The 24,454-nt window shown below is 38.4% G+C and overlaps 1 protein-coding gene across 11 annotated transcripts in view; it reads left to right on the forward strand.

The window, feature by feature from the left end:
• PARD3 (par-3 family cell polarity regulator) overlaps nucleotides 1-24,454 on the forward strand; it is a 648,004-nt gene that overhangs the window by 367,671 nt on the left and 255,879 nt on the right. For all 11 annotated transcript variants that reach the window (XM_030550179.1, XM_030550184.1, XM_030550177.1 and 8 more), the window contains 3 exons: nucleotides 4,949-5,074; nucleotides 6,663-7,045; nucleotides 22,005-22,144. In XM_030550179.1, the coding sequence (XP_030406039.1) occupies nucleotides 4,949-5,074; nucleotides 6,663-7,045; nucleotides 22,005-22,144 (649 nt within the window). The remainder of the gene's footprint in view (nucleotides 1-4,948; nucleotides 5,075-6,662; nucleotides 7,046-22,004; nucleotides 22,145-24,454) is intronic.

The following is a 24,454-nucleotide window of genomic DNA, read 5'->3' on the forward strand; positions in this document are numbered from 1 at the left end:
CAGAGTTCTTTGCAGAGCTTATAAGAAATTCAGTCCCAGTGTCAGAGAGTTCCTAGGCTAAGGCCTTGTCTACACTGAGAAAATGTATAATGTTGTTTAAAATGTGTGAGTTAGCCTGTTTTTCTAATGTGAGGTAGTAGTATAGATAAGGACTAGTAATGTTTAAAAACATGTTTTCTTGTCATAGTTAGCCCCTTAGGGTTTAAAAATATATTTTAAAAAATGATTTGCCTTTTTGCTTAAAATCACATTAGTTAAACGTGTTAATTAAGATGTTTTCTAACATGATGCATTTTCCAAGGTAGGCATATACCATACATGTATATATTCTTTAAAAGAACTCCCCAAAATGGCACTGGTATTTCATGTTTGTTTTTCCTCTAGATTCCAGCCCAATTGTGCTTGGTTTTCAGGTGCCTATGTGGGTATGTAAAAATGGGAGATACAGATGTGATCTTTAATGCTTACAGCAGTGGATTAGAAACTAGGAGGATGCTGAGTTTAAATTTGACTAAGGCTAGTCACCTTCTTTTTGATCACTAGTAGAGCTGCTTGGAAAAAAATGCATGGAACCATATTCCATTGGAATATACTGTTCTATATAAACCGAAAAGATTGGCAAAATCTCATCAATTTCTCCAACATTTTGTTTCTGAGGAAAAGAAGGGGAGAGGGGAGTTCTAACAATGCTGAAACATTCCAATTTTTTCTTTGGAAATGAATTTTTGTTTTGATTTTTTTTTAATTTTGTATTATATATGCTAAAATTTTTAAAAAGACAAAATTGAATGTAAACATTTTGATTGGCCCCAAACATTTTTTAAAACATTTTCTTTTGTGGAGTATTTAGAGATTTTCAAGTTTTTGTTCCTAAATGAAATGAAAACAGATTTTGCAATCTGAAAATCCTTCGCAGAATAGAATTTCTGTTCTCCACACAGCTCTAATTGCTTATTCTGCCACTTTAGCTGTACATTCCGTAGTCCATCCAGTTCTAATATTGGGTAAAAAGCAAGATCTCCATGAACGCCTGATGCTGCATCTGAGCTGAGCATTCCTGCATTAATAGAACTTGTAAGCTTTGTTTAATGAGAGTAATTGCAATTTTGACATGTAGTTTATTTCTGTATTACATTATTTTACCAGTGGTTAGAATTAATAAGGTTTTTATTAGATTTGAGAGCTTATGTGGATAGGTTTCAGAAACAATGAATCATGCAGAAAATAAGATGTCCTATATTAGCAGTAGGTTAATACAACTTCACTAGAAAGGATAACAATAGCAATCATTCTACCAAAAAAAAGTAATGTCATATTAATAGGTAACTAATCTCAAAATAAAAAGAAATCTATAAATAGCTCAAGTATTCTGGGTTAGCTATGAGAGTTTGAACAGGTTGTAGTGTCACCATTACACTAAAGTGAAGTATTATATTTGCCATTATATATTGTAGGGCTTTACTTTTTAATTAGAATAGAAAGAGAGGATCTTCTGCCTCAGCAAAGCACATCTTGTTTGCCTTTTGATTGTATATAGGTATATGTATGCCCACATCCTGATTTATACGTGGACCTTGAGCCCAGGCAAATGTGCAAGTTGAGCCCAATCAAAACGTTGCTGGGGTTGGAGTGGAAAAAAGATAGATTCCCAAAGAATTTATTAATAAGAGTTTCTTATTTTATAAGAAAAGGAAAATGTTTGGTTTTTTTTCCTTTGAGGGTGAAGGAATGTGAATTGCTGAGATCTGTTTCTTCCTCATCCCTGATCACTATGTGGGGTGTAGGGTATAGTGTACTCTGGATCCACTCTTTATGGCTCCTTTTTGAAGCTGTCAGTGGGGACGTCTGTTGAGGGCTGCATAGTCTCCTCCCCATAACTGATGGTTTAGAAGAGAGAATTCCTTGTATAAAATAAAGGGAGGTCCTGTGTATAGTCAATATTTCCCTACTGTCACCCACCAATCTGTGCTGTGTGAACAGGGAGAGGGATTGGTTTTGGTTTCAACAGATGTGGCTGGGCCATGCAACTGTGTTACAGTCTGAATTGCAGATGCATCAGGTCTCAGAATTTAGATTGGGATTTCCAGCAATATTGGCCCAACCAGAACGCAATGATAAAGTGTATGGACATCTATTGTAGGGGCTAGCACCACTTACATCCTACTTGAGCCCTATATTGGGACCTCTGCACAGGGTGAATTTGATCAAAAATGTTTTGGTTTTTTTACCCTATTCAAACAAGTTGAACATGGAGGAATGGTTTCTTTTTTGTCAGACTTCAGTAAAAAAAAACCCAGGGGGGTAATGACAAAAATGATACCTTTTCCCAGAACCCCACTTTTGGGCTGACAGACAGAGTGGTGGAAAGTTTCATTTCCCTGAGATAATTTCAGAAAGCTTAATGAATGAAAATGGATTGGTTGTTTTACAGCCTTAACTATAGTTTAGGCTGCATGGAAACTGTAGTTATGGTGTAAAATGATGTAATAAAGGCATGCAAACAGTTTTAGCATTACTTTATATTTTGCGTAGAGAAATAAAAATATTTTGTGTAATCAACAGTTATGAAAGTTATTTTTAGTGCTTTTCCCCAACTAAGAGACAGAACATCCTAGTAAAATTTTATTTTGTAATTACACACTGTAATTTTAAAATCCCAGTGATGTGATCAAGACATTTTGCAACAAAACCCGAAGAAAAATAGATGTAATCAGAGCTGCTATTAAAGATTTTTCTGTTTTACTGATTGTGACAGACATGGAATTGCTGTGCAATCATTACAAATACTGAGCTCTAATAATGTTATGAACATTGTGTGTGACCTAGGAGGTGAGATAAAGTTACTGTATGACTGTGGTAGTGTATTAGAATTGCCTATATAACTGTACTGATTTAATTTGATTGGGGCTGTAGAAAGACCAATGAGGAAAGCAACTCAGTAGAACTAGATATGGATACCCCAGAACACAGTTGAAAGACAATGGGGAAATCTTAGCTTCAAAGATCCAGTCTCTCTGACCCAACAATTTGCAGGCCTTGTTTTACCAAAGCTAGGAGCCTGGAGATGAGAAGAACACAAAGGTGTTGCTCACTTGTGGGAAGCTGTCTAGGGAGATAGGTAGACTGTGAGAGGGAGAGACAGAAAGAGCAAGACAGACACTCTGTAGAGGGAGTCTAAAGAAAAGTGGGCCTTCCCAGCCCAGACAATGGTAAGTCTAAAGGAAGAGCTAAACACATGATTCCACCTGAAGCCATGTGGTGGCTAGAGGTGCAGTTCTCCTGGGAACTTTGACACTGATGCACCTAAATTATGTTAGGAATTTGGGTGATATTCTATATGGCTTCTTGGCAGAACAGCATGAATTGAATTTTAATCACTTGTTTGATAGTTTACTGTTTTTGTGTCACCTGTTTTCTACTGATAAATACATACTATCTCCATTATCTGTGTGCCTGTCATTCGTCCTCCACCCCACACAGTAGCATCTTAACACCTCCAGGGTATTTAAAAATAGAAACATAAATAATACTCTTTTTCTCTCTTTCTGTTCAGCTTTTAGGAGACATAGTATGATTCGTTTATAAGGGGAGATAGTTTTGTTTGTGGGGGGTGTCTGTATGTGAAGAACTTATACAGGGAAAGTTAATTTAGACATTTCTTTTGCATTTGTGCCTGATTCAGCAAGGTACTCTACTGTGTATATAACTTTAAGCATGAGAGAAGTCTCATTAAATATCAATGTACTTCCTCATTTGCTTCTAGGTATGCATTCTGCTTGAACAATGCATACAACATATGTACTACCTATATGGCCCTGAGGATGTCACATGGGCTGCAACTGTGTGCTGATTGGGCCGCAAGTGGCCTGCAGGATGCAGGTTGAGAACCACTGGCATATATGGTCCTGTGCCTTTGTCATGCTGAAGTTAAGGTTGTGTTTTTTTTTTTAAGTAAATGTAACGTGTGAAATATGCTGGGTTGTCAGTTCTAAACACTGACTCAGTCTGCTTACTCATTGCCCTGTCAAAATGTCACAACCCTGACCTGAAGGGGCACCTTTAATAATGAGAGGATAGTTTCAGATTGGATGTTCGTTCTTCTCTGTCTCTTTGAGAATGCCAATAAGGGTAGCTTGGCCCCTTTTGCAATAAAGACTAGACAGAGGTAACCAGCTCATTGCAGAGAGGCCATCATATGGTAATTATTTTTCATCTCTAGTGACCGTCACTAGGTTTGACCTGGATACTTCAGGGTAAACTGTCTACTTAAAAATCCCCCTTACTATTTTACAAGTAACAATTATGGATTCCTGTAACTCAAAGAAATCAGAGAATGTTGTTTTATTTTCAGTTTTTTTTTTCAATTGGTTTACTCAGGATGTAAACCCCAAGTTGTGGTTCCTAAATATTCTACTTATCCCTTCATTCTAGGCTTGTCTTTTATGTAGTATAGCATCAGTTTTCACCCATGCAGTAATAGTAATGGCTGAGGATTTCTCTATTAACTGGAAGCGTTGAAGTGTGGATTAAACTTGCTGTGCCCTCCTTCAGTTGCCTTACTGAGAAGATGCACCTTCGTGTTGCTGCCTGGAGCCAAACATGCAAGAGTCACAAATCCAGGCTTCTTGCATCAACCTACACTGTGATGTCAACTGAGACGTACTGGCTACCCTGCTTGAATTTGAAATATAGACAGTGTTGTATATTCTTATTTCAAAAATGTAATGCCCTGTTCCTTATGTAAGGGTGTTTATGTTTATAAGGTAATGTTTATAAGTGATTTGGAACTTTGATATCCTGCTCCAGAACAGCTGTTTCTTTAGTTAAGTAGTACTGCTTTACGCAGAGGGTAGGCTTAATGATGATCATGAAAGCATATTAAATCAGAGAGACATTATGTATTGAGGAAATATTAGATGTGTAATCATTTGTAATCTTAATGTTCCAGAACCCTGGGGTTATTAGTAAAACGACTGGAGAAAGGTGGAAAAGCTGAACAAGAAAACCTTTTTCATGAGAATGATTGTATCGTCAGGATTAACGACGGAGACCTTCGCAATAGGAGATTTGAACAGTAAGTGCATTTACTGTACAATTATTGCTTTTTTTAACCTTTAACCACTGCATATTGCAGTAATTTGAGGAAATAAAGCATTTAAAAACAAATTGTCTAACCTCGTTTTTATAGAGGAAAAAATAGTCCACGGTTTTAGAGCATATTTCTTTTAATGAGTCAAGCTACAAAACTACAGGATAATTACTGGCATCAGAATATATGTGACTTTTCAGTTTTCAGATAAATTATGCCTTGTTTCTTAAAGATTATGGGCCCATTTTTTTCTTCAGCAGATGACAAACTGAGCCTGGTTTTATCTTGAAAAATCGGTCATGATTCTTGTTTTTATACATTTACAGTATTGCAAGCTGCGTATTTGAGGGCAGCATGGAGTCCTGTATGTTAAACATTTTAAAATACTTGTGATTTTGTGTGTGTGAAACGTAAAAACACTGTAAACAAAGTAGCTGAAGGTTCCCTGTAGAAATTTGTGAAGTTATAAATACTTGCTTTGTAGGAGACTGGGATTTGATGGAAGGCCGGAATGTTAAATCAAGACGATTAAAAAAAAAAGAAAGAAAAGAAAACAGGTCAAAAATGTAGAAAAGAAAGTAAATATTCATAACGGGGTGGGGACAAGAGGAGAGGGCAGAATAAATATATTTCTGAGGAATATATCATTAGTTTTTTTAGAAGTAAATTTCCTTTCAGTATGTAATATATTGTCAACTAAAGGAATGATGTCTTAATCTGACAGTTGTGCATTCGTTGTTATTTGTAATGCATTAGTTTCTATTAGTCCTAACCAGGATTGGGACACCATTGTGCAGAAGTTTAGTTAAAAAAAAAAAATCTGTGTCCTGTAGAGCTCGTGTTCTAAGGCAGTGATCAAAAACCCATTGCTGTCAATGAAAAGACAAGACATTGAACTCAGTGAGCCTACTAATGGGCAGGAAATTAAGTATGTGCTTCAGTTTTTGCAAGACTGGGACCTAAGAAAACAAACACGTAAAGGGGTGCATAAATGTATTTTTATTCCAATTGAATGTTGACTGTCTATCAGCTGAGCAATTAATTGTGGACATTTCAGAAAAAGAAGGTCTTGAAGGAGGGACTGGGCAGCACCCTGTGGACTACTTTAGGGACATACGAATAGGACAGTGTGGAGAAAAAACACAGAAAAATGCTCCATTTTGTGTTGGAAGAAATTGCAGTGAAAACCATGTTTAGTTTCTATCACCACTGCAATTATTATATTTACAGATACTGTTAATTATTTAATAAGCCTCATAGAAAAAAGATAAATTGACACAATAATTATGGTTAAAGTTGCTGCTGCGATATGCAGTGTGTACAGAACTTTAACATATATTTAATATATATTTAGTTTTTAAGTATTTTTCAGCCATACTGTGTGGCCCTGTGGAAATAAACCTTAGCAAAAAGCAGTGATGGTATACTACTAAACAAATTCAGGTTTTTTTCATTTGTTTCAGCAATATGTCTGTCAGCTCATGTTGCTTAATTAACATCAGTAATTATGCTTGTAATGTTTTGTAGTCTGCCAGTCTTAATTTGTTAATTTTGTATTCATTCTGAAACCTAGAGCACAACATATGTTTCGTCAAGCCATGCGTACGCCCATCATTTGGTTCCATGTGGTTCCTGCAGCAAATAAAGAGCAGTATGAACAGTTATCCCAAAGTGAGAAGAACATGTACTACTCCAACCGGTTTAGCCCTGACTCCCAGTATATTGACAACAAGAGTATTAACAATGCTGGACTTCACACATTACAAAGAATATCTAGAATGAGTAACCAGACAGATCAAACAGACTCTTACTCACAGCTACCTCATAATGTGAATTCATCAGGGAAACCACCATCGGGCCTGGCTCCTTCACCTCAAAAAGTTCTTACCTCCACTACAAACAGTGGTTATAACACCAAAAAGATAGGGAAGAGACTTAATATACAACTGAGAAAAGGTAAGGAACATGCTTCTGAAGTTATTTATATTGAGGATGTGTATATATAGTGTAATATGTGTGTATTTCTCTCTCTCTCTCTCTCTCTCTCTCTCTCTCTCTCTCTCTCTCTCTCTCTTTTTATGGAAAGTTATTTTTGAAACATTTTAAAGAGTACTAAAACATTTTATTGGAACATATTTTTGTACCTTCCAACCTCTAAAGGCCAGGTGCCTTAGTAACTGTAAGTCCTATTGAAATGGGCCCAGTGGGAGAGGAAAAATTACTATATTCTGTATCTAAAATCTTCATGACTTAAGTCTAATATCTCAGGTCTGCCTTCACTAGAAATAAGTTTTTTGCACATCCAGTTGAAAATCTGGTAATTTTCTCTTTCTGATGATATAAAGCTGTTGTTTCTTACTCTGCAGGGTTGTGAGATATTCAGTCTAGATCACTGACTGATATAACTGCTGATATTTCTCATACTGAGCTTTCAGATACTGTAATTTGAGTCTGACAGTAATCACATTTTAGGAGAGAGAAACAATACTGTGTTTGTGTGTGTGTGCACATGCTTGTATTGTAATGTATCTGGTATATGTATGTCTGTATATATGTATGCGCATATAGAGCAACAGGGTGGATGAGGCAGTTTCTTTTATTAGACCAATTTCTGTAGGAGAGAGAGACAAGCTTTTGAGCTTTGACACACAGACTCTCTCTCTCTCTCTCACACACACACTCTCACACACACACACACACACAAAACCTGGAACTGACACGGCTACAGCAACACTGCATTTTTAGAGCTTTATTTATTTATTTAGCGTGTGCATAGTCATCTAGCCAAGCAACAGCATCTTCAGGGGCATGATGCAGTTCTTCTAGACCTCCACTGAACCTAGTCAGCAGGCATTCTTCGACAATGTGCATCACTGTCTGTGTTGTGCTGCAGCTGCACAAAGGGCTGTCACAAAGGCCCCAGTGATACTGGTTGGTTGCACAGAGACCTTGCCCAGTCTGGAACCTGTTCAGCAGGGACTATTGGCGACAGGGCAGGTCAAAACCAGGCGGGCAGATTGTGGAGTCGGCGACGAGGGACTGGTTGGAAATTATAACGGATATCCATTCCTCTCGCCAGAGTGTTTGTGCCCTAACATCCTGGCATGGCATAATGGGTGACATGATGGCAAACATGCAGCTGGTGGTTAAAAAGGTCATTGTGCAGTGGCAGGCTTCAGTTGGCGCATACTTTCTCCAGTAACTTGCCCGTGGCAACCTGTCATCTGATACGAGGAGGGGCAATATTGTTCAGAACTGGAAGCCATGGGAGTGGACTTGGACGCAGGGTGCCAGACATGATACGCATGGCGGCATGTAACTGCATATCCACCAGTTTGGTGTGTGATGATCAACTCCAAACTGGTGTACAGTACTCCATCACTGAATATGAGGTGGCAAGACCTGACATCCACAAATTTGGAACATGAGCACCCCATGACGAATCTGCCAGTTTGTTAAGAAGATTATTGCGCGTCTTAATGTTAGCTACTGTCATCTTCAGGTGGGCATGGTAACTCTGTGTGCAGTCTAAGGTCACATCTAGATAGACTGGCTCTACTTCATGTTTCACCCTCTGACCATTCGGATAAATATTCAGTTGTGCTGGTGTGATGAAGATGGAACAAACTGGAGACTATTTTTAGGACGCTTGACTGGAGGCGTCAAGTCTTACAAGTCAGCTAACTTTGTCATGTCCTGGTTTAAGGTGGCATCAGCTCCTGAAACATCCAGGACTGGGTATTGCAATAGATGTCGTCTGCGTAAATTAACTTTCATGACTCTGTTGTTGGCAGGTCATTGATATAAAGATTGAACGGAGTTGGAGAAAGCACAGAGCCCTGTTGTCTCCAAGCACTCATTTTTTCCTCCATATTGACTCTGAACTGCCTATCACGGAGGAACAGTTCAGTGACGCCTGTGACAAGGTAGCAGGACCCGTGATAACTTCATGAGCAGGCCAGTGTGCCATACCATATTGTACGCTGCTGTTAGGTCAATGAAAACAGCGCCTGTTTTCAAGTTTCTCTGGAAGCCATTTTCAACAAATGTGGTCAGCATGTGTACGGCTTCGGCAAAAGCCGGCTTAGTCAGGGCTCAAAATTCTCTCCCCATAGGGTAATATGTGCTGTAGGACCAAGCATTCCAGTGCCTTGAAACACTCTGACAATAATGATTTGGGATGATAGCTTGATGCTTGATGTAGATCCTTTCCAGGCTTGAGAAGGCCAATAATTTTTGCGGTGTGCCATATCTTTGGTAGCCTACCTTCACTGATGACTCTTGTGAAGAATTTCAGAAGCCAAAGCCGAGCACAGGGGCCAAGGTTTTTCAGGAATTCTGGAGATGTGTTGTCATAGCCCGCAGCTGTTCCACACTTGATGCTACCCAGTGTCTGTTCCAGCAAGTGGTTCTGGGGAGCTTCTGATCTGGTGTACACATTTAAACATACACCATTTGTTCCTCACTTATCTTCACAGCTGTTTCTCCAAAGGTGCTCTGACCACTTTAAGTAGGTGTCTAGCTACGTGGTTGAGGGTCGGCTGAGTGCAGGTGGCTGCTTCGCTGCTCCAAAGCATCAGAGCAGACTCGAACACTTGCAGCTGGAGTGGGTAAAGCTCATCCTCCCATCTGGCTCGGCCAGCAGTGTCCAATGATTCGGTCAGATGCTCAGCGACATCTGGGTCACCAGATGCCTCATACTGTTTGAGAAAGGCAACGCTCTCCGTGTTGAGACAGAGGATGTAGGTTAGGCGGCAGTCATGTGGGATTGCTCTGTAGGCTGCTTTGTAGATAGCACCGCAGAAGCAACAGTAGGTCTTATTTACCGAGGTATGCCGGGCTGGTATTGTCACCACACTCTTCTCCAGCGCTTCCTTGTATTTTTCCCAGTCAGCCTTTCGGAACTTTTACTGCTTCTTTTTGGAACTCTTGACAACTGGGAGCTGTAGCCGATATGGATCAGCGACGGTCTGTGTTGGCAGTGTGGAAAGTTATCCAAGACTTGGCATGTTGCTGACTGAGGATGGCCATGAACTGAACTAACCCAGCACAAGTCACGATCCCATCTAGAATAATGGAATGTGCCTTGCTGCTTAGCGTCATGGATATGGGTGAGGTCATTTCGAGATGTCCAGTCTGCAAGTTTAGAGCTATATAAAATATATAGCTTGTGTACTGCAGTCACCATTAAAAGTCAGTATTTGCAAATAGTTACCACCCAGTCGTTTTTTTAAATATGCGTTATTTCATTATACTTAAAATAGGAACTAATGTGTCTCATATACCACTGTGTTGTAACTCTTGGCAAATGATGAGTTTTTAAATGACAATGCATGTCAAAGTCTTTGAGGTTAAAGCAAGTGAGTTCAAGGCAGGGTGCACTGCATTCAGTAGGAAGAAATGACATTGCAAATTATATAGCAAACAGCCTACCATTGTGACAGAATATGCTATATCTACCCATTCTGTTAAACTCTGCCTTCATGTGAGAGGTTATTTGTTTCATATTTGATTTTTGTTAATTAATAAGAATGATTTTCTTAAAAGGAGCTGATGACAGAGTATGTTGAATAGTAGAGATTTACTCTGGCTTCATGATTACCAGGACAGCAATTTTCTTTCTAAAATTATGGCCTCTTTTCTGTGAACTTCTTATGAACTACCAGATTGCTTGTTTCTGGTTACTGAATTTTAAGCTCTACAAACTTGGGTGACATAAGGCTGAATTGACAGTTTGCTTCTGTTGTTGATGCTCCTTCAGAAATACTTGAGGCCATCAGCTTAAGACAACTTGGTTGGAAAAATGTTGTTATTGGCTGAGTAAGGAATTGCTGTACTTACAAAAATGTTCCCAGTCACTACACTGATTTTTCGTTCTTTAATGGAATGGATAAATAGTAAGCCTCTGAAAATATCACTGGGACATAATATGCAAACATCTAATTTTCTCAGCCAGGGGTGAAAATCTGTATGTTTCACCATAGCTTGTAGAACATTAACAATAATTATGATAACATAATTATTTCCTCCAGCCAATATTTATTTTGTCATAAAGCAATCTTGATGCCCAAGATGTTGAAAAAAAGAAAACAGGAACATCAGTTTTTTAATTTGCTAGAGCAGAGATTCTCAAACTGTGGGATGTAGCTCACTTCCTGGTGCTCTGCAGAGATAGGGTGAGCAGACATCGTGTGAAAAATTGGGATGGGGGTGGGGCATAATAGGAGCCTATATAAGAAAAAGACCCAAAAATCGGGACATATGGTCACCCTATGCAGAAAGCTGGTTGATCACATTATGCTAACTTTTCCCCTGGCGTTCCACCTAATCATACTACAGTAGAGACAGCAAGAAATACTGTAAACATTTTCTTAGTATAATTTAGACATGTAAGTAGTTGCTGTAAATGCTGAGATCATGAATGAGAGGGGAGATGTGGAGCACAAGATGGGAAAGCCTGGTGATCCACAAGACAATCTGTCTAGGAACATGGTCCATGCTATAAAAATTTTTGACACCCCCTGTACCAGTGAATCCTGTTTTAATGAATTTTCAGATAAAATGAAAAATACGAGTACCCATACTTAATCAATTTAACTTGACTTGACAATAAATGCCTCTTTAAAGTTCAGACTTTAAAAACACAAACTAAAACACATATCCGAGGTGGTCAGTTTTATTTCTAACAGATTGCTTTTATAAGAAGAATTGCTATGTAAAGACAGCATGAGTCAAATTATAAACAGACATGCACAATAATTTAGCATACTTCATTTTATGTATGCTAACCTAGGATAGAATGCATGCATACAGAAAGGATTCCTCATTATTTTTTCGTGAATCTCCACTGTAGAAAAATGCATCTTCCCATCTTGATTTTCATTTGATTAGTCTCAGAACATAAATGTGGCACAACAAATGAAGCAAAGTGCTTAAGTATATCCCCAAGTAGTTTATTATAAATGAGTGAAATAGGGACATTGATTGTCTTTGATTATTTCAAATGAAAGACATTGTAGTCAGAGGTTTTATAGAAATATAACAAATACATGTTCTTTGCTGCTAACACACAGCAGTTATTTCACCAAATAAAATAGTTTGATTTAAAAATTCCTTGTGGGTACATTAAAGCATGCACATATTTAAGGCTTCAACTTGAAATTCACTTCTGATTTAATCAATGTATTCTAGATGATGTTGTATGGGTGAATTGACTCCTCAACATAACGAGAGAGAGACCTTTATTAAAGCTGTGTTTTTACATATTGTGTGAGCTATGTCAAGTCAAATGACATACTAGGACAGCCCTGTAGTACTTGCCTCCATAATTATGATTTCTTAATATTTATTGCCATTTTGGCATTTTCAAATAACCTGATCTTCTATAGGCATTAGCTGCTAATAAAGTCAGAAGAGAAGGTCAGTAATATGTTTCAGTCAATGCAGAATGTTTGTTGGCTTTTCTAAATGAAAATGGATATCTATTTATCTTTCCTTAAAGGTCAGGCCCTGAACTTTTAGCATACAGATGTAGGGGTTATTGCTGATATTCTAATACTATTGAGGCTTGAATTGCAGTCACTCTTCATAGTTCATACAAGTTAAGACAGTGTGGGGAGTTACAACTGGCTTGTATTTTTTATTTATGTTTTACTGTGTATCATAATTTACAATAAACCTGAACAAGAAATAAAATAGAGAAAATTCCTCCTAGCTGACATGTAGAGAGAATAACGCCACTTATACAACACTCACAATCAGGCCAAACTTTGATCTCAGTTACAGTAGCAGAGACCCAAATAAACTCCTTTTGACAAAACTACTCTGGATTTAAGATGACGTAACTGAGAAAAATCTGGGCCAACCGTTATAAATAATGTACTACAAACAAAAAAGATTATTCCAGAAGTCTCATTCTTCATATGTTCATTAGCTTATAACATTTAGCTCAGTAGTCCCTAAAGCATTCAAAGGACTGCTTGCAGTCAGGGATGACATCACTCAGAGTTCAAACACACTAGTCTGGAAACAACATGGAGCATTTCAAGACTACTGTGGACTAGAATGGCTTCTCATCACCTGAAGGAAAACACCATTGCTCATTCAATATATTAACATTTAGTGCATAATTCATTTAGGTTGAAATAGCTTTTTATCTAGATTTAGTAAATACAATGCTAATACTTAATAAAATGTTAAGCAGAAACCTATATGTAAAGTGGACATGGAGACCAGAACAAACTCTCTAGTTCTAGTTTCCCAAGCTGTCTATAAATCAAGCATGAAAAGAGAATCTTTCAGAAAACCAAAACAGTCAGCCAAAGGTCAGAGATTCTACGATTTTGTTTTGACATTATAGCAAAAATTGAAATCCAGCTTCGGTGACAACCCATCCACCTTATCTGATAATTTGGTAATGGGTCTAAGTAATTTGATTTTTAGATTTTCTAATCTGAATTGCAAGAGTTTAAATTTTTTCTGGTTTGAAGCCGTATTCTGAAGTCCATTCTTGAGCCCTGAGCTTGCACATAGCAATTTGCGGACAGACTGCTGTACCTCTTTAGTTATCCATTAAAGATGTGGAGCTCCAGAAAGGCACAGTGGCCCATGTGCAGAACTGATTGAAGGGTCAGAGCCTACTTTTTAATTAGTCCTTAATCATGCAAAATTCCACTGCACCCTTGATAAGGACAAAGTAAAGATTTCAGGGTGAGACCCTGATTTAGTTGTAACATGGAGTTTGTACCCGTTATGCAAAGACTGCTAACTATTTTTCACGATAGTTTCCTGTTTTCAAACGTACTTTTCTGAGATAGTCACCTTTTGGGCTGAAGTTGTCCGTGTGTGGGGCAAAATTTTCAAAAGTGACTTAGGATACCGAGTCCTATTGAGATGTAAAAGCCAAAGGTCTCAGTCACTTTTGAAAATGGGACTTAAGTTTCTAAACCACTTAGGTGAGTTTCAAAATTTTACCTCAAATCAGAGTGAAAGTGAAAGGAAATCAGTCAGTTTAGCCATTTTTGAGTTACTGGAGAGAGGTGCTACAAAAACCATTTTCCTGTGGTGAAAACCCGCCCCCCTCTAACCATTAGTTTCAGCAGGTATGCAGTGAAAATGGCTGGACTTTAATACTGAAATGATCATAATGCTTATTTAGGAATGTACTCTTTGGTTAGAGGGGAAAATTATGTTCTAGATTCTCAACCCACATAGCTAAACAGGCATGCAATTAATTTTTGCAGCTAACTTGTTTGCAAATTTCATAAATTTCTAACTGATCATTTGCACATGCCGTTATTCTCATTGTACATGTCAGTCCTGAAAATATGGACTCCAAAAAATACTTCTTAGAGAACATCTAACGTGGTTTTAATCTTGTTAATGTAGCCCACTTTTGTGGCATCACAACATGTATTCTCTCTGCCTGGTTCTGCAGGTGTGGTGTAGACTCTGATGAAGCACACTTGGCCATATAGAGTGCATAGTTGATGAAGTAATTAACTTGTCTATGCAGAGAATGGTTCCAAAGAGGAGAGATATCATGGACCTGAAAGAGCCCATTTCTCTATCTTGCCTGCTATAATTGTTGCCGTACAATGTGTGGCACTCCTGCATGGATGTTTTTTTAAAATATTCCTGTGTTTTATGTATTTTAAGAACTTGCAACACTGTCATTAAATGAAAATGCTTCTGTTTAAAATTCACCTTTGAGCTACCTTCATCTCTGTGCTGCCGATGGATTTCCCCAGCTATTTGTCTCCTTGATCCATGAACCCTAATATTTAGGGAGTGGCAGATTATGTTCTGGGCCCTTCGAGTCAGATCTAATAAACCGGACTGTCCCTGTCCCTGTACAGGCCACTACCCTAAGGGAAGTCTGTTTTCCTCTGTGTATGGCATGGGTTCTCCGTATTTGGGTAATGATGAAACTGCTCCTGGTGTTTCATATATAAAACACTAATATATATTGAAACATCACCATTGGGTTATCAGTATATTAGGGGAAAAGTGAAGCTTCTGTTTTTAAAAAAAGGGCTGTGAATTGTTCCATAGTGAAGAGCCTGATGAACTAACCTGCATTTTCTTAACCTGGGGGGAAATTGCCCTGTTTTAGCTCTACCTGGAATCCTAAAGTAGAACAAGATACTGCTGTAACAATGACTGGCCGCGAAACAGTTAATGTAGACTTTCAAAATGTTCATAATTAGACTTCAGGATGAATAATCTATTGAGATTAAAATGGATGTTCAAATGTGTGAAACCATTATTCCTCTGTCTACAGACTCTAGAAGGGAGCACTCAGTTGGGTTTTATTTGGAGAGTTTGCACAATCTGAAGAGCTATATGCACAAGTATATATTTTTAATGAAAGCTTTAATCTGTAGAAACCGATATGGAGACCAGAGAAAGTGCCAATTCATCATACCATTGAGCTTCAGCGCAACCCAACCCCCATCCCTAACAAATGGCTAACTTGTATTTAAATACCAAAAAAGAGTCCAAGGAGTTTAGCAATCAATATGATAGTCTCGTCATCTGAATAGCCAGTACTGTCTTTAGCTTCCAGCAGGCAAAACTGGAATCAAATAAATCAGATATAAAACTGAAAAGAACATTCATTGCAACAATATATCATTTTTTTATTGTTCTGAAGCACTTACAGCCAAAAGAAGATGGGAGCTTGGATGGGCTCCAGCTAAACTCATGAACATACAGTGGGAGATAATAGTTAATGGATTAAAAGTGTGCAAAGTTCCTACCTAGCAGTAACACACAGGTGATGGGGGGTTTTTAAGTCAGGAAAAGGACCTTCAGGCCCATGCTGGAAAGCTGCTTCCTGACCTGACTAGCTTCTATTTGCGTACTGCATTTGGCCATTAACTGACTATTTTTAGCCCCTGGGTGGCACCATCAGACCCAGACTCTGGATTTTGTTTCTGTGTTCCCAAAGGGATCAATGCTGCCCGTGAACTCACCTGGTAGCTTGAGCATGAGGAGTACTCCACCTGCTCCTGTAACTGGCTGGCTCGTAGGCATGCAATAAAATGTCTAAACTGCAGAGATTGACACTGCTGGGGAGAAGGCTATGCTTGTCTTGGTTTGAAGTGTGGGGGAGATCATGAGACCTTGTAGCTTGGTGGCTGTATAAGCTCAGGTTTGTACAACTTGCTCCGATGCAGGGGAAACTGGGTTTGCCAACCACCAAGTGGTGTTTTTACTGGCTCCAGATACTGTGTGCTCATGATGGATCACGTACGATACAAGGGTAAGAGTAGATGCCTCTTGCCCTCTTACAGATTATGCAGGGGGGCTCAAATGCTCTAATTTTAAATCCTAGCTTCTTCTGTTTCCTATGAGATTTCTTGACTGTGGCTGTAAGTGCAGCAACCTTCCTCCCCACCCCCCACACTTAATTTAACACCGATCTCCACCCAGTTTGCAGCAGGAAGTGGAGAAGGGCAGATGCTTACTGAGAAGGACACAACCTCCTTAATATCTTTTGTCCTGGCAATACTTTTCTGCACCATGGCACACCTGTACCTGACATAGGCCATGAGATCGTGGTGGGTGAGGAGACCACACTTTTTTTTCATGCCAGGGAACCTTAAAAAGACTGGCACATTACACGAAGGACACTGCTTATCACCAACGGGCTGTTCCTAGGAAAAATGGAAGGCTAACCCTTATTTCATAGAGAGGCAACAGAAACTTTATGGCACATGAGCAGGTTCCTGCCATTCCTGTACCAGCTTCCCAGGTCATAGTAAGGCCAATATTTATTTAGGAAGGGATTTTCATTACAGCATATATTCAAGTATACAGTACAAAGTAACAATGGATTGTTTTTTCCCCTTAAATTTTACCAGCTCCCCACCTCCCAAAAAATAAACCCCAAAACAACCAAAACTTTGAAGCTGCAGTTCTGTGTTTCAGTTAAGAATGCTGCTCTGAGCAATTATCCCTGACTAGAGTACTTGCCCAATTAATTGCCTTTTTTGTGTTTATTATTGCGCTTGCCACTTGTCATCCCTTGGATAACTTGACTCTAGAATGCTTATTCAGCATTGCACATGAGATAGAAAGGAAGCTCCAACTTGTCAAGAAAGCTGCTGATGTTATCAAGAGAAGCTTGAGAATTTGAATTACACAAATCAGTAGGGTAATTTCTAAATGCCTCATTAATTTCAGTATCATTAAGTATAATTTGATCATATTTGGAGACAGCAGCTGTAGAGGGAGACATGGATTCTGCCCTCATTCAGTAACTTAGCCATTTCCTGGCTTTGTCTTTGGAATCCTGTAAAAGATTAACTTGAAGCTTACAAAGCTTAGCTCAAATGGAAGATAATCAGGTAATGATTCTAATGGTCAGTCCATGCTGTCCTTGGTGCAACCCCTTAAAAATTAAGTTGAGGATGACTGGATGTGAGAATCGAATCGTCTTGTGCTGATGATTATAAGGGTCTGTCAAGTCAGTAAAGCCTTTTTTTTTTTTCCCATTTGTGGGGGGGGGGGAGGGGGGAGAATCTCATCTTCTCCTTCAGCTTCCTTGCCATTCTCACTTTGTCTTCTGAGTATTGTGTGTCCAGTTTCTTTTCTCTTTTAAAATTTTGAAAGTATCTTTTCTTTGGACCTTTCCCGGCTACCACTGGAGCCTGCCATATGTTTGCACAGTTCCTTCATAAATAATATGATGGTTAATTTTACTCCCTAAGAACTAAATAGGTTTAGTATCTTTCAGCAGCAGGTGGGTATTGCTTTTCCCGGGTCACCTAAGCGATGCACATTTCTACTGACAAGTTGGCTGAGACATACGTAGCATGAATAACTGAATCAGTTATATGGGCACAGAGAAAATAATAGGCATAAAATCCATCTAGCCACATGTCCTGTTGCCCCAAGTTGAATGTATTCTAGTAATGTCCAAAGTTCATAAAACCCTCAAACTACATGTGGAACACACAGGTTCTGATTAAACAACATTAAATACCGAATACACAGCGATGGTGAAAAATACAAAAAATCTGACTAGAATGGACAGAGCAAATGTTCACCAAAATGTTATCAGTTGCAAATATAAATAACTTAGCAAAAGCAAGAACAGCTCTATCAAAATGTCACCACATTTCTTGCTGTCCCTTCAACATTTATTGTTGGAAAAAATATTACTTTGTATACTAGCAAACTGATAAAAATGTCATCTTCACACTAAAATATATCCCAAATTTGTGAGGTTTTTTTTTCTTTTTCTAAACTGGGTTTCTTAGGCCATTAGGAAAGTCCAGTATAAATTTATGTAAAATTACAACTGTCCAGGAAGTTGTATTTAAAAACCCAAGTTTTAGGTTGCACACTTATAAATGCAAAAGTAAAGCATCTTGAAGAAGAGGTCCAGCCATTTTTACATTCAACAGAGAGTACAGAGATTTCATAGTAGACAAGTACAACTGGAATGTTATGGTATCTGTAGAAATGGACATCTGGTATGATGCATCTGGGAGAAAATTTACTTTTATCACAAGATAAACAGAACAAAAAATCTAAAATTAAATTTAGCCAGGATTTGTAGATGTGTAATAGCATTAAAAATCATTTTTTTTAAACAAAAGGCAAGATACTCAGTAATCATCTTGACTATAGGGGAACATAAAGCCTTTATAAAGCAGCCGAGGAAAATTTGTCCTAAAAATGTATCTGCCTAGGTATAAAAACCTGAAAATCAACTACTTATAGTGATGAGTAGACTTAAGATTTTACATAGTGTTCAAAAAAAATCATTACCCTTATGTGAGTGAACATGTGGAATTTCGTAAGGCTTTAACAATAGTTGCGCTAAGCACACTTGCAGTATGAAAATGTGAGGTTCAGTTTGTTTTCTCCAGTAAGGTTTAAACTCAAACACAAGGGTGTGTAAACTGTGGATCTGCAGTGACATAATAATGAGGCAAAGAGATTAAGATTGACCATAAAGAGACATTGTCTTGGGCATGAACTCATAGCCATAACGTTAGTTAGAAACTTAAATATCTGGAAAACAATATCAATACGTAGCTCAAAAAAGTTATTTAAAGCAGAACAACCAAGAACTCAGATTCTTTAAAATAAGAAAAGGATAAACACTGCAAAGAAAAATTGAGAAATCAATCCATAGACTGCTGCATGTCATCCTCACGCTCTTGGAAGGAAGTGAAGAATTATATGGAAATTTTGCAGGATCATTAAAATATTAGGATCTTCTAAACAAAACATGGTGGCTGTGAGATTTATATCTTTTTCCATCTTTCCAAGTAATAACATTGATAAATTCTGTAGTGTCCTGAAAGTGGATGAATGTTTTCATACTGTTCACATAAATATATTGAGTCCTATAGAGCTGAAGGAGACTAATTCATTTCATGATAGGTTAGCACATAACAATTCCTCTGCCCCAAACTTGCTGAACAATATCAATCACATACGCTTACTTAGGGATGATGGACAGCAAAGTATTTTTCTTCATTTTGTACAGGAAACTTAAGCTTTAAAGAATTGTAATTTTTTTCAACTCCTGTCTTAAACTCTTTCTACAAAGAGCATCTTGATTTCGTATTCCAAAATCTTTCCCCAAATTATTGGAGTGCCTGCTTAACATGGGATTTTTTGGGATGGTGACTTGGAAAAGACACTGCTCTTTTTGGCTGGCAGAGGGTTGGGTTTTTTTTTAAGATGGCTTTTTAATAGCATGTTTTCAGTGGTGGCTGTCATAAAGTAAGATTTCAATTTCAGTTTATAAGAGTTTTATTCTTTTAAACTCTATAGGCCATGATATTTACTTAAGAAAATGCCTTATGGCTCAGATTTACAAAATGGTGACTGGTAATTGTATGTGCTTTAATTAGTGGGCATCTCATTTGAAATACTTTAGAAGGACCTGATTTTCTGCAAGTGCTGTGCATCCACCCCTTGAAGATCTGGCTCTGTGGGTACCTCTAGACTGAAATAAAAAACCTACAGCTGGCCCAGGTCAGCTGACTCAGGCTTCCAGGTCTAAGCCCTCCCACCTCATGGGGTCCCAGAGTATTGGCTTCAGCCCGAGCCTGAACATCTGCACTGCAGTTTTACAGCTCCATGAGTTTAAGTAAGCTGACCCAGGTCAGCCATGAGTGTTTAATTACTGAGTAGATGAATTCAATAAGGTGTCTCAAGGAGTCTCTGTGTGTCTCAAGCACTCACTGCTTCTGACGTCTTGGCTATTATATGTTCATCTTTTCTGCTGAAGATGATGCTTGTGAATTTTATGTAAGAAAATAAATGAAATCCACTTTTTTATCCTAAATTAATTCATATATATTTTATTTTACGATTTATAAAATGTGTTAATATTAAATCTCTGAACATATACAATTGTGTATGTCTCTGGGTTCATGTACAAACAAGGAACTCACCATATGGAACAGCATCAGCTAAGCTGGATTCCAGCCTCTTTGGTATATGGAAATATGATTCTACTCACTCAAAAAAATAGAGTGAAGAAATGCACATGACGCTGTATCCTGAAAGTCTACAAACTCAGGCTTTGCATTAAGCAAATTCCAGGTTGCATACTCTTCACAGAGAATACTACATTCATCTTCCTCAAAGTCAGTTCTAGGGACTGTTAACAGGAGCCCCCAGCTGATCTCGGTTCCTGAGGTAGAGATTATCTCTAAGATGACTGGGAGCCAAACTGTAGTGGACATTATAAATATAAGGTGAAGATGTCATCTTTCTCCAACAACTATGTGCTCTATAAGTGGTTATTTACATTCTGTACTGGATGAAAAATTCCAAATGGTCCTCAGTGATAACCTCAATATTCCACCATGGAATTATGTAATGTGGAGGTCACAGACCCACCAATAACTGTGGGACAGTTGAAACCAAAAAGGAAAAAAAAAAATCATGGCCTAGTGGAAAAAAACCTTTCTAGCCACTTGTGAATCCAGGAGTTGGTCAGGTGCAAAAGCAACCTTGGTCTGTACACCCCGTTGACCAACTGTGGGTATACCTCCTTAGTAACAGGGACAACTTCACCTGCAGTATGTTCTTGTTATTTCCTCATATCTCCCAGGATCACTTCCAACTTCTCTAAATTGAGCTTTAGCCAGGCAGAGAAACTGTAATAATCTGTGTCCAGCAAAAGAGACATAAACTTGAGTGCAATCTCAGTAGCACTGAAGGCTAGACAGGCTCACTATCTGTCTTAGATGCATTATATATGTAATATAATGTTGAAGACAATGTAGAGGTAGCATGGAACCCTGTGGTAGCCCACATCAGAGAGTATTCAGAGTGGATGAGCAATTGATAACACATTCTGAGGCCTCTCCAAGTGGAAAGAATGGAACCACTGAACTGTGTTTCCATCCATCACTGCCAGAGTCCATAGATGAGTTGACAAAACCTCATGGTCAACAGTATCAAACTGCTGACATTGTTAAAAGTCATCATAGAAGGAGAGTAGATTATTGACCGATGAAAACAGTGAACTCTTTGTACTAAATCAAGGACAAAATCCAGACTGACAAGGGAGAGGAAGTTAAGGGATGCCAGATCTGCTTTGCCCTACTTCCATCTCATTCATCTTAATCAAAAGTGGAAGTTTGTAGATATGGCAATGAGCAGGAAATTCCCAGTATAGAGGTCTCATGTGAAAGGGTCCAACAGTCATTTGTGTTGTAAGTCTGGGGCCCTAAGATTCAAAATAGTTATTTCCAGGTATTACGTTTTCATGTTTTTCGGCGAAGCATTGTAGGCAGTATTTTTATAAGGCTTCTGTATGTAATTGTCACAAACAGAAAATATTGGCAACAGATTAATTAGCATCAATATGCAGTATAATTAAATAAACATGCACTTCTTAGACAAATGACAATGCTTTATATTGTTTTTGCAGGTACAGAAGGCTTGGGATTTAGCATAACTTCAAGAGATGTACCAATTGGTGGCTCAGCTCCAATTTATGTGAAAAACATCCTTCCAAGAGGTGCAGCTATTCAAGATGGGAGACTCAAGGCTGGAGACCGACTTACTGAGGTGATGAAATATTGTATAGTATTCCTCTAGTCTGGTTCAAAAGGCGCTTTCTGTATTTTGGCATGAGTCACTGGATTCGTTCATTTCCAGTATGATTTAGAATATATTATCCCAGGAAATGACTATCCTGTTCTTTGACTTCTTTGTGTAACAAGTTAAGGGCTGTATATTTGCAACAAGGCACCTATTTAAAAGGAGGTCCCCAGCCAGGTTAAGAGTAATGATTTTACAAAACAGATTTCTTTAAATAGAATCGTAGGACTGGATGGGACTTGAGAGGTCATCTAGTCTAGTCTCCTGCACTCATGGCGGGACCAAGTATTATCTAGACCATCCTTGACAGGTGTTTGTCTAACCTGATCTTAAAAATCTTCAATGATGGAGATTCCACAAGTTCCGTAAGCAAACTATCCAGTGCTTAACCATCCTGAGAGTTAGGAAGTTTTTCCTAATGTCCAGCCTAACCCACCCTTGCTGCAATTTAAGCCCATTGCTTCTTGTCCTATCCACAGAGGTTAAGGAGAACAATTTGTCTCCCTCTTTCTTGTAACAGCCTTTTATGTATTTACACCAGTTCTATCACTTTCCATAATTAAAAATGAATTGACTTTTAAAATCTAGTGCACTTTTCACCTTTCATGCTGTTTGTTATTTTTTGTACCAGTAAAATGCCACAGTATTGGATTGCAAACATCATAGAGGGTTGTTTATATGTTCAAAGGAAGAAACCCTACTTCCATTAGAATTTTTCTTAAATCGTGGAATGGAAGGACAGTAGTTGTTAATTAATAAAGCGCAAAATGTCATTGTGCAATCTACCCTGAGTAAACTGCAGACCGGAGAGGAATTGAGTCTCAGAATTCCAGTTCTCTAATTGGCTTCCCACTGTCTCCAGATACATTGCTAGCTTGGTCAATGGCAGTCCCTTACCTCCACTAATTCCCTGCCTGTGCCCACACTTAGATCTGCTAGGTGCATGCCCTATGGATTCAGAGGACGGGGGTGGGGGGAGGGGGAATGCCTACTTTCCTGTATTGGGCAAAGAATTTTTTTCACAGAATTATTGGAAGGGGAATAAAATCAGGAATATTTTGATCTTTAGGTTTTTATAAAAGCTCGATTTTTTAAGACACAAATTTTGGTTCAAAATAAGTATCCCTTTAAGGATGTAGATGAAACAAAGGGCATATGTCTCCCGGTGCTTTGGAATCATAAGATGTACTATCTTCTTTCCAACTAAAAGGTGCGACTAGTCTTTGAATGCTGGGCAAGGTGTTGCAACACTGAAACGGTGTTGAAACAAAGGGAAAACAATGAGAAATGCTCTTCTTATTTTAATGGGCATTTTGGGAGGGTGGGGAGACTTTAAGGCTGAATATCTTGTTCAGTGTTGAGAAGCTGGGTGCTTTTGCTTTGTAATATGGTCTTGCAGACTCATGGTCTGTTTGTTGCTTTTTTCTTTTTGTTTTATATGGCCTTCATGGGGGGAAAGGATTGCATCTGTAATTGATGGCACTGGCTTCTAAAGCCTGGCAAAGATTTTCTTTTATGGGTCCTTAAATGCAAATAAATTAGAGGAAAAAACACAATTGAGGGAACAGGAGGGCCAGAGAGAAGATTTTAAGAAAATAATAGCAATATAGAGCATCACAGATATTGGAGATAAGGAAGAATAGAGTAAATAGAGAGAGCAAATCAAGCATATACTTGTTGTTTGATAGCAAAGTCATATAAAAACAAATACCTGTTACCTTTTCCGGTTTACCTCAAAATTCCCTGCTCTCCATCCCCTCTGCTCCTGCAGATGAGATCGTTGTAGTGTCATATTGCCTCAAGCTGGAGATTCACATTCTGTCACTTACGATATTGAACTTAAATAAGATGTTCTGGTGTCAAACAGTCAGCTTGAGCCAACGTTTTCTTTTAAAATATTGGTCCAAATTTGTCGGTGATGTAACTCCATTTCATTAACTTAAATTGGGGGATGGATTTTGGCCTAATATCTTCTATTTAGATTAATTATCACTTCCAAAATGAGTTATTCATTCTCTTTCACTTCTGTCCTCTAAGATTTCTTTTGTCACTTCTGCACTTGATATCGCTACATTTACCATTTATCGTCTTTCCAGCTGAGTGCATGTGACAAGGTGCCAAGAGTCTAGCGCTGACCCTGTATTCTAGTCACTAAGGCACTAGCTATTCCCCCTTAGAATGGATTCAATTGAGAGATGGGTGTGCAGTGGCTTAATTAGGCAGGAGGTTGACAAGCCAGTGAAAACAATCAACCTATCAGATGGGAACAGTTAAAGG

This window comes from Gopherus evgoodei, chromosome 2, assembly GCF_007399415.2.
Source record: "Gopherus evgoodei ecotype Sinaloan lineage chromosome 2, rGopEvg1_v1.p, whole genome shotgun sequence".
Taxonomy (NCBI): domain Eukaryota; kingdom Metazoa; phylum Chordata; order Testudines; family Testudinidae; genus Gopherus; species Gopherus evgoodei.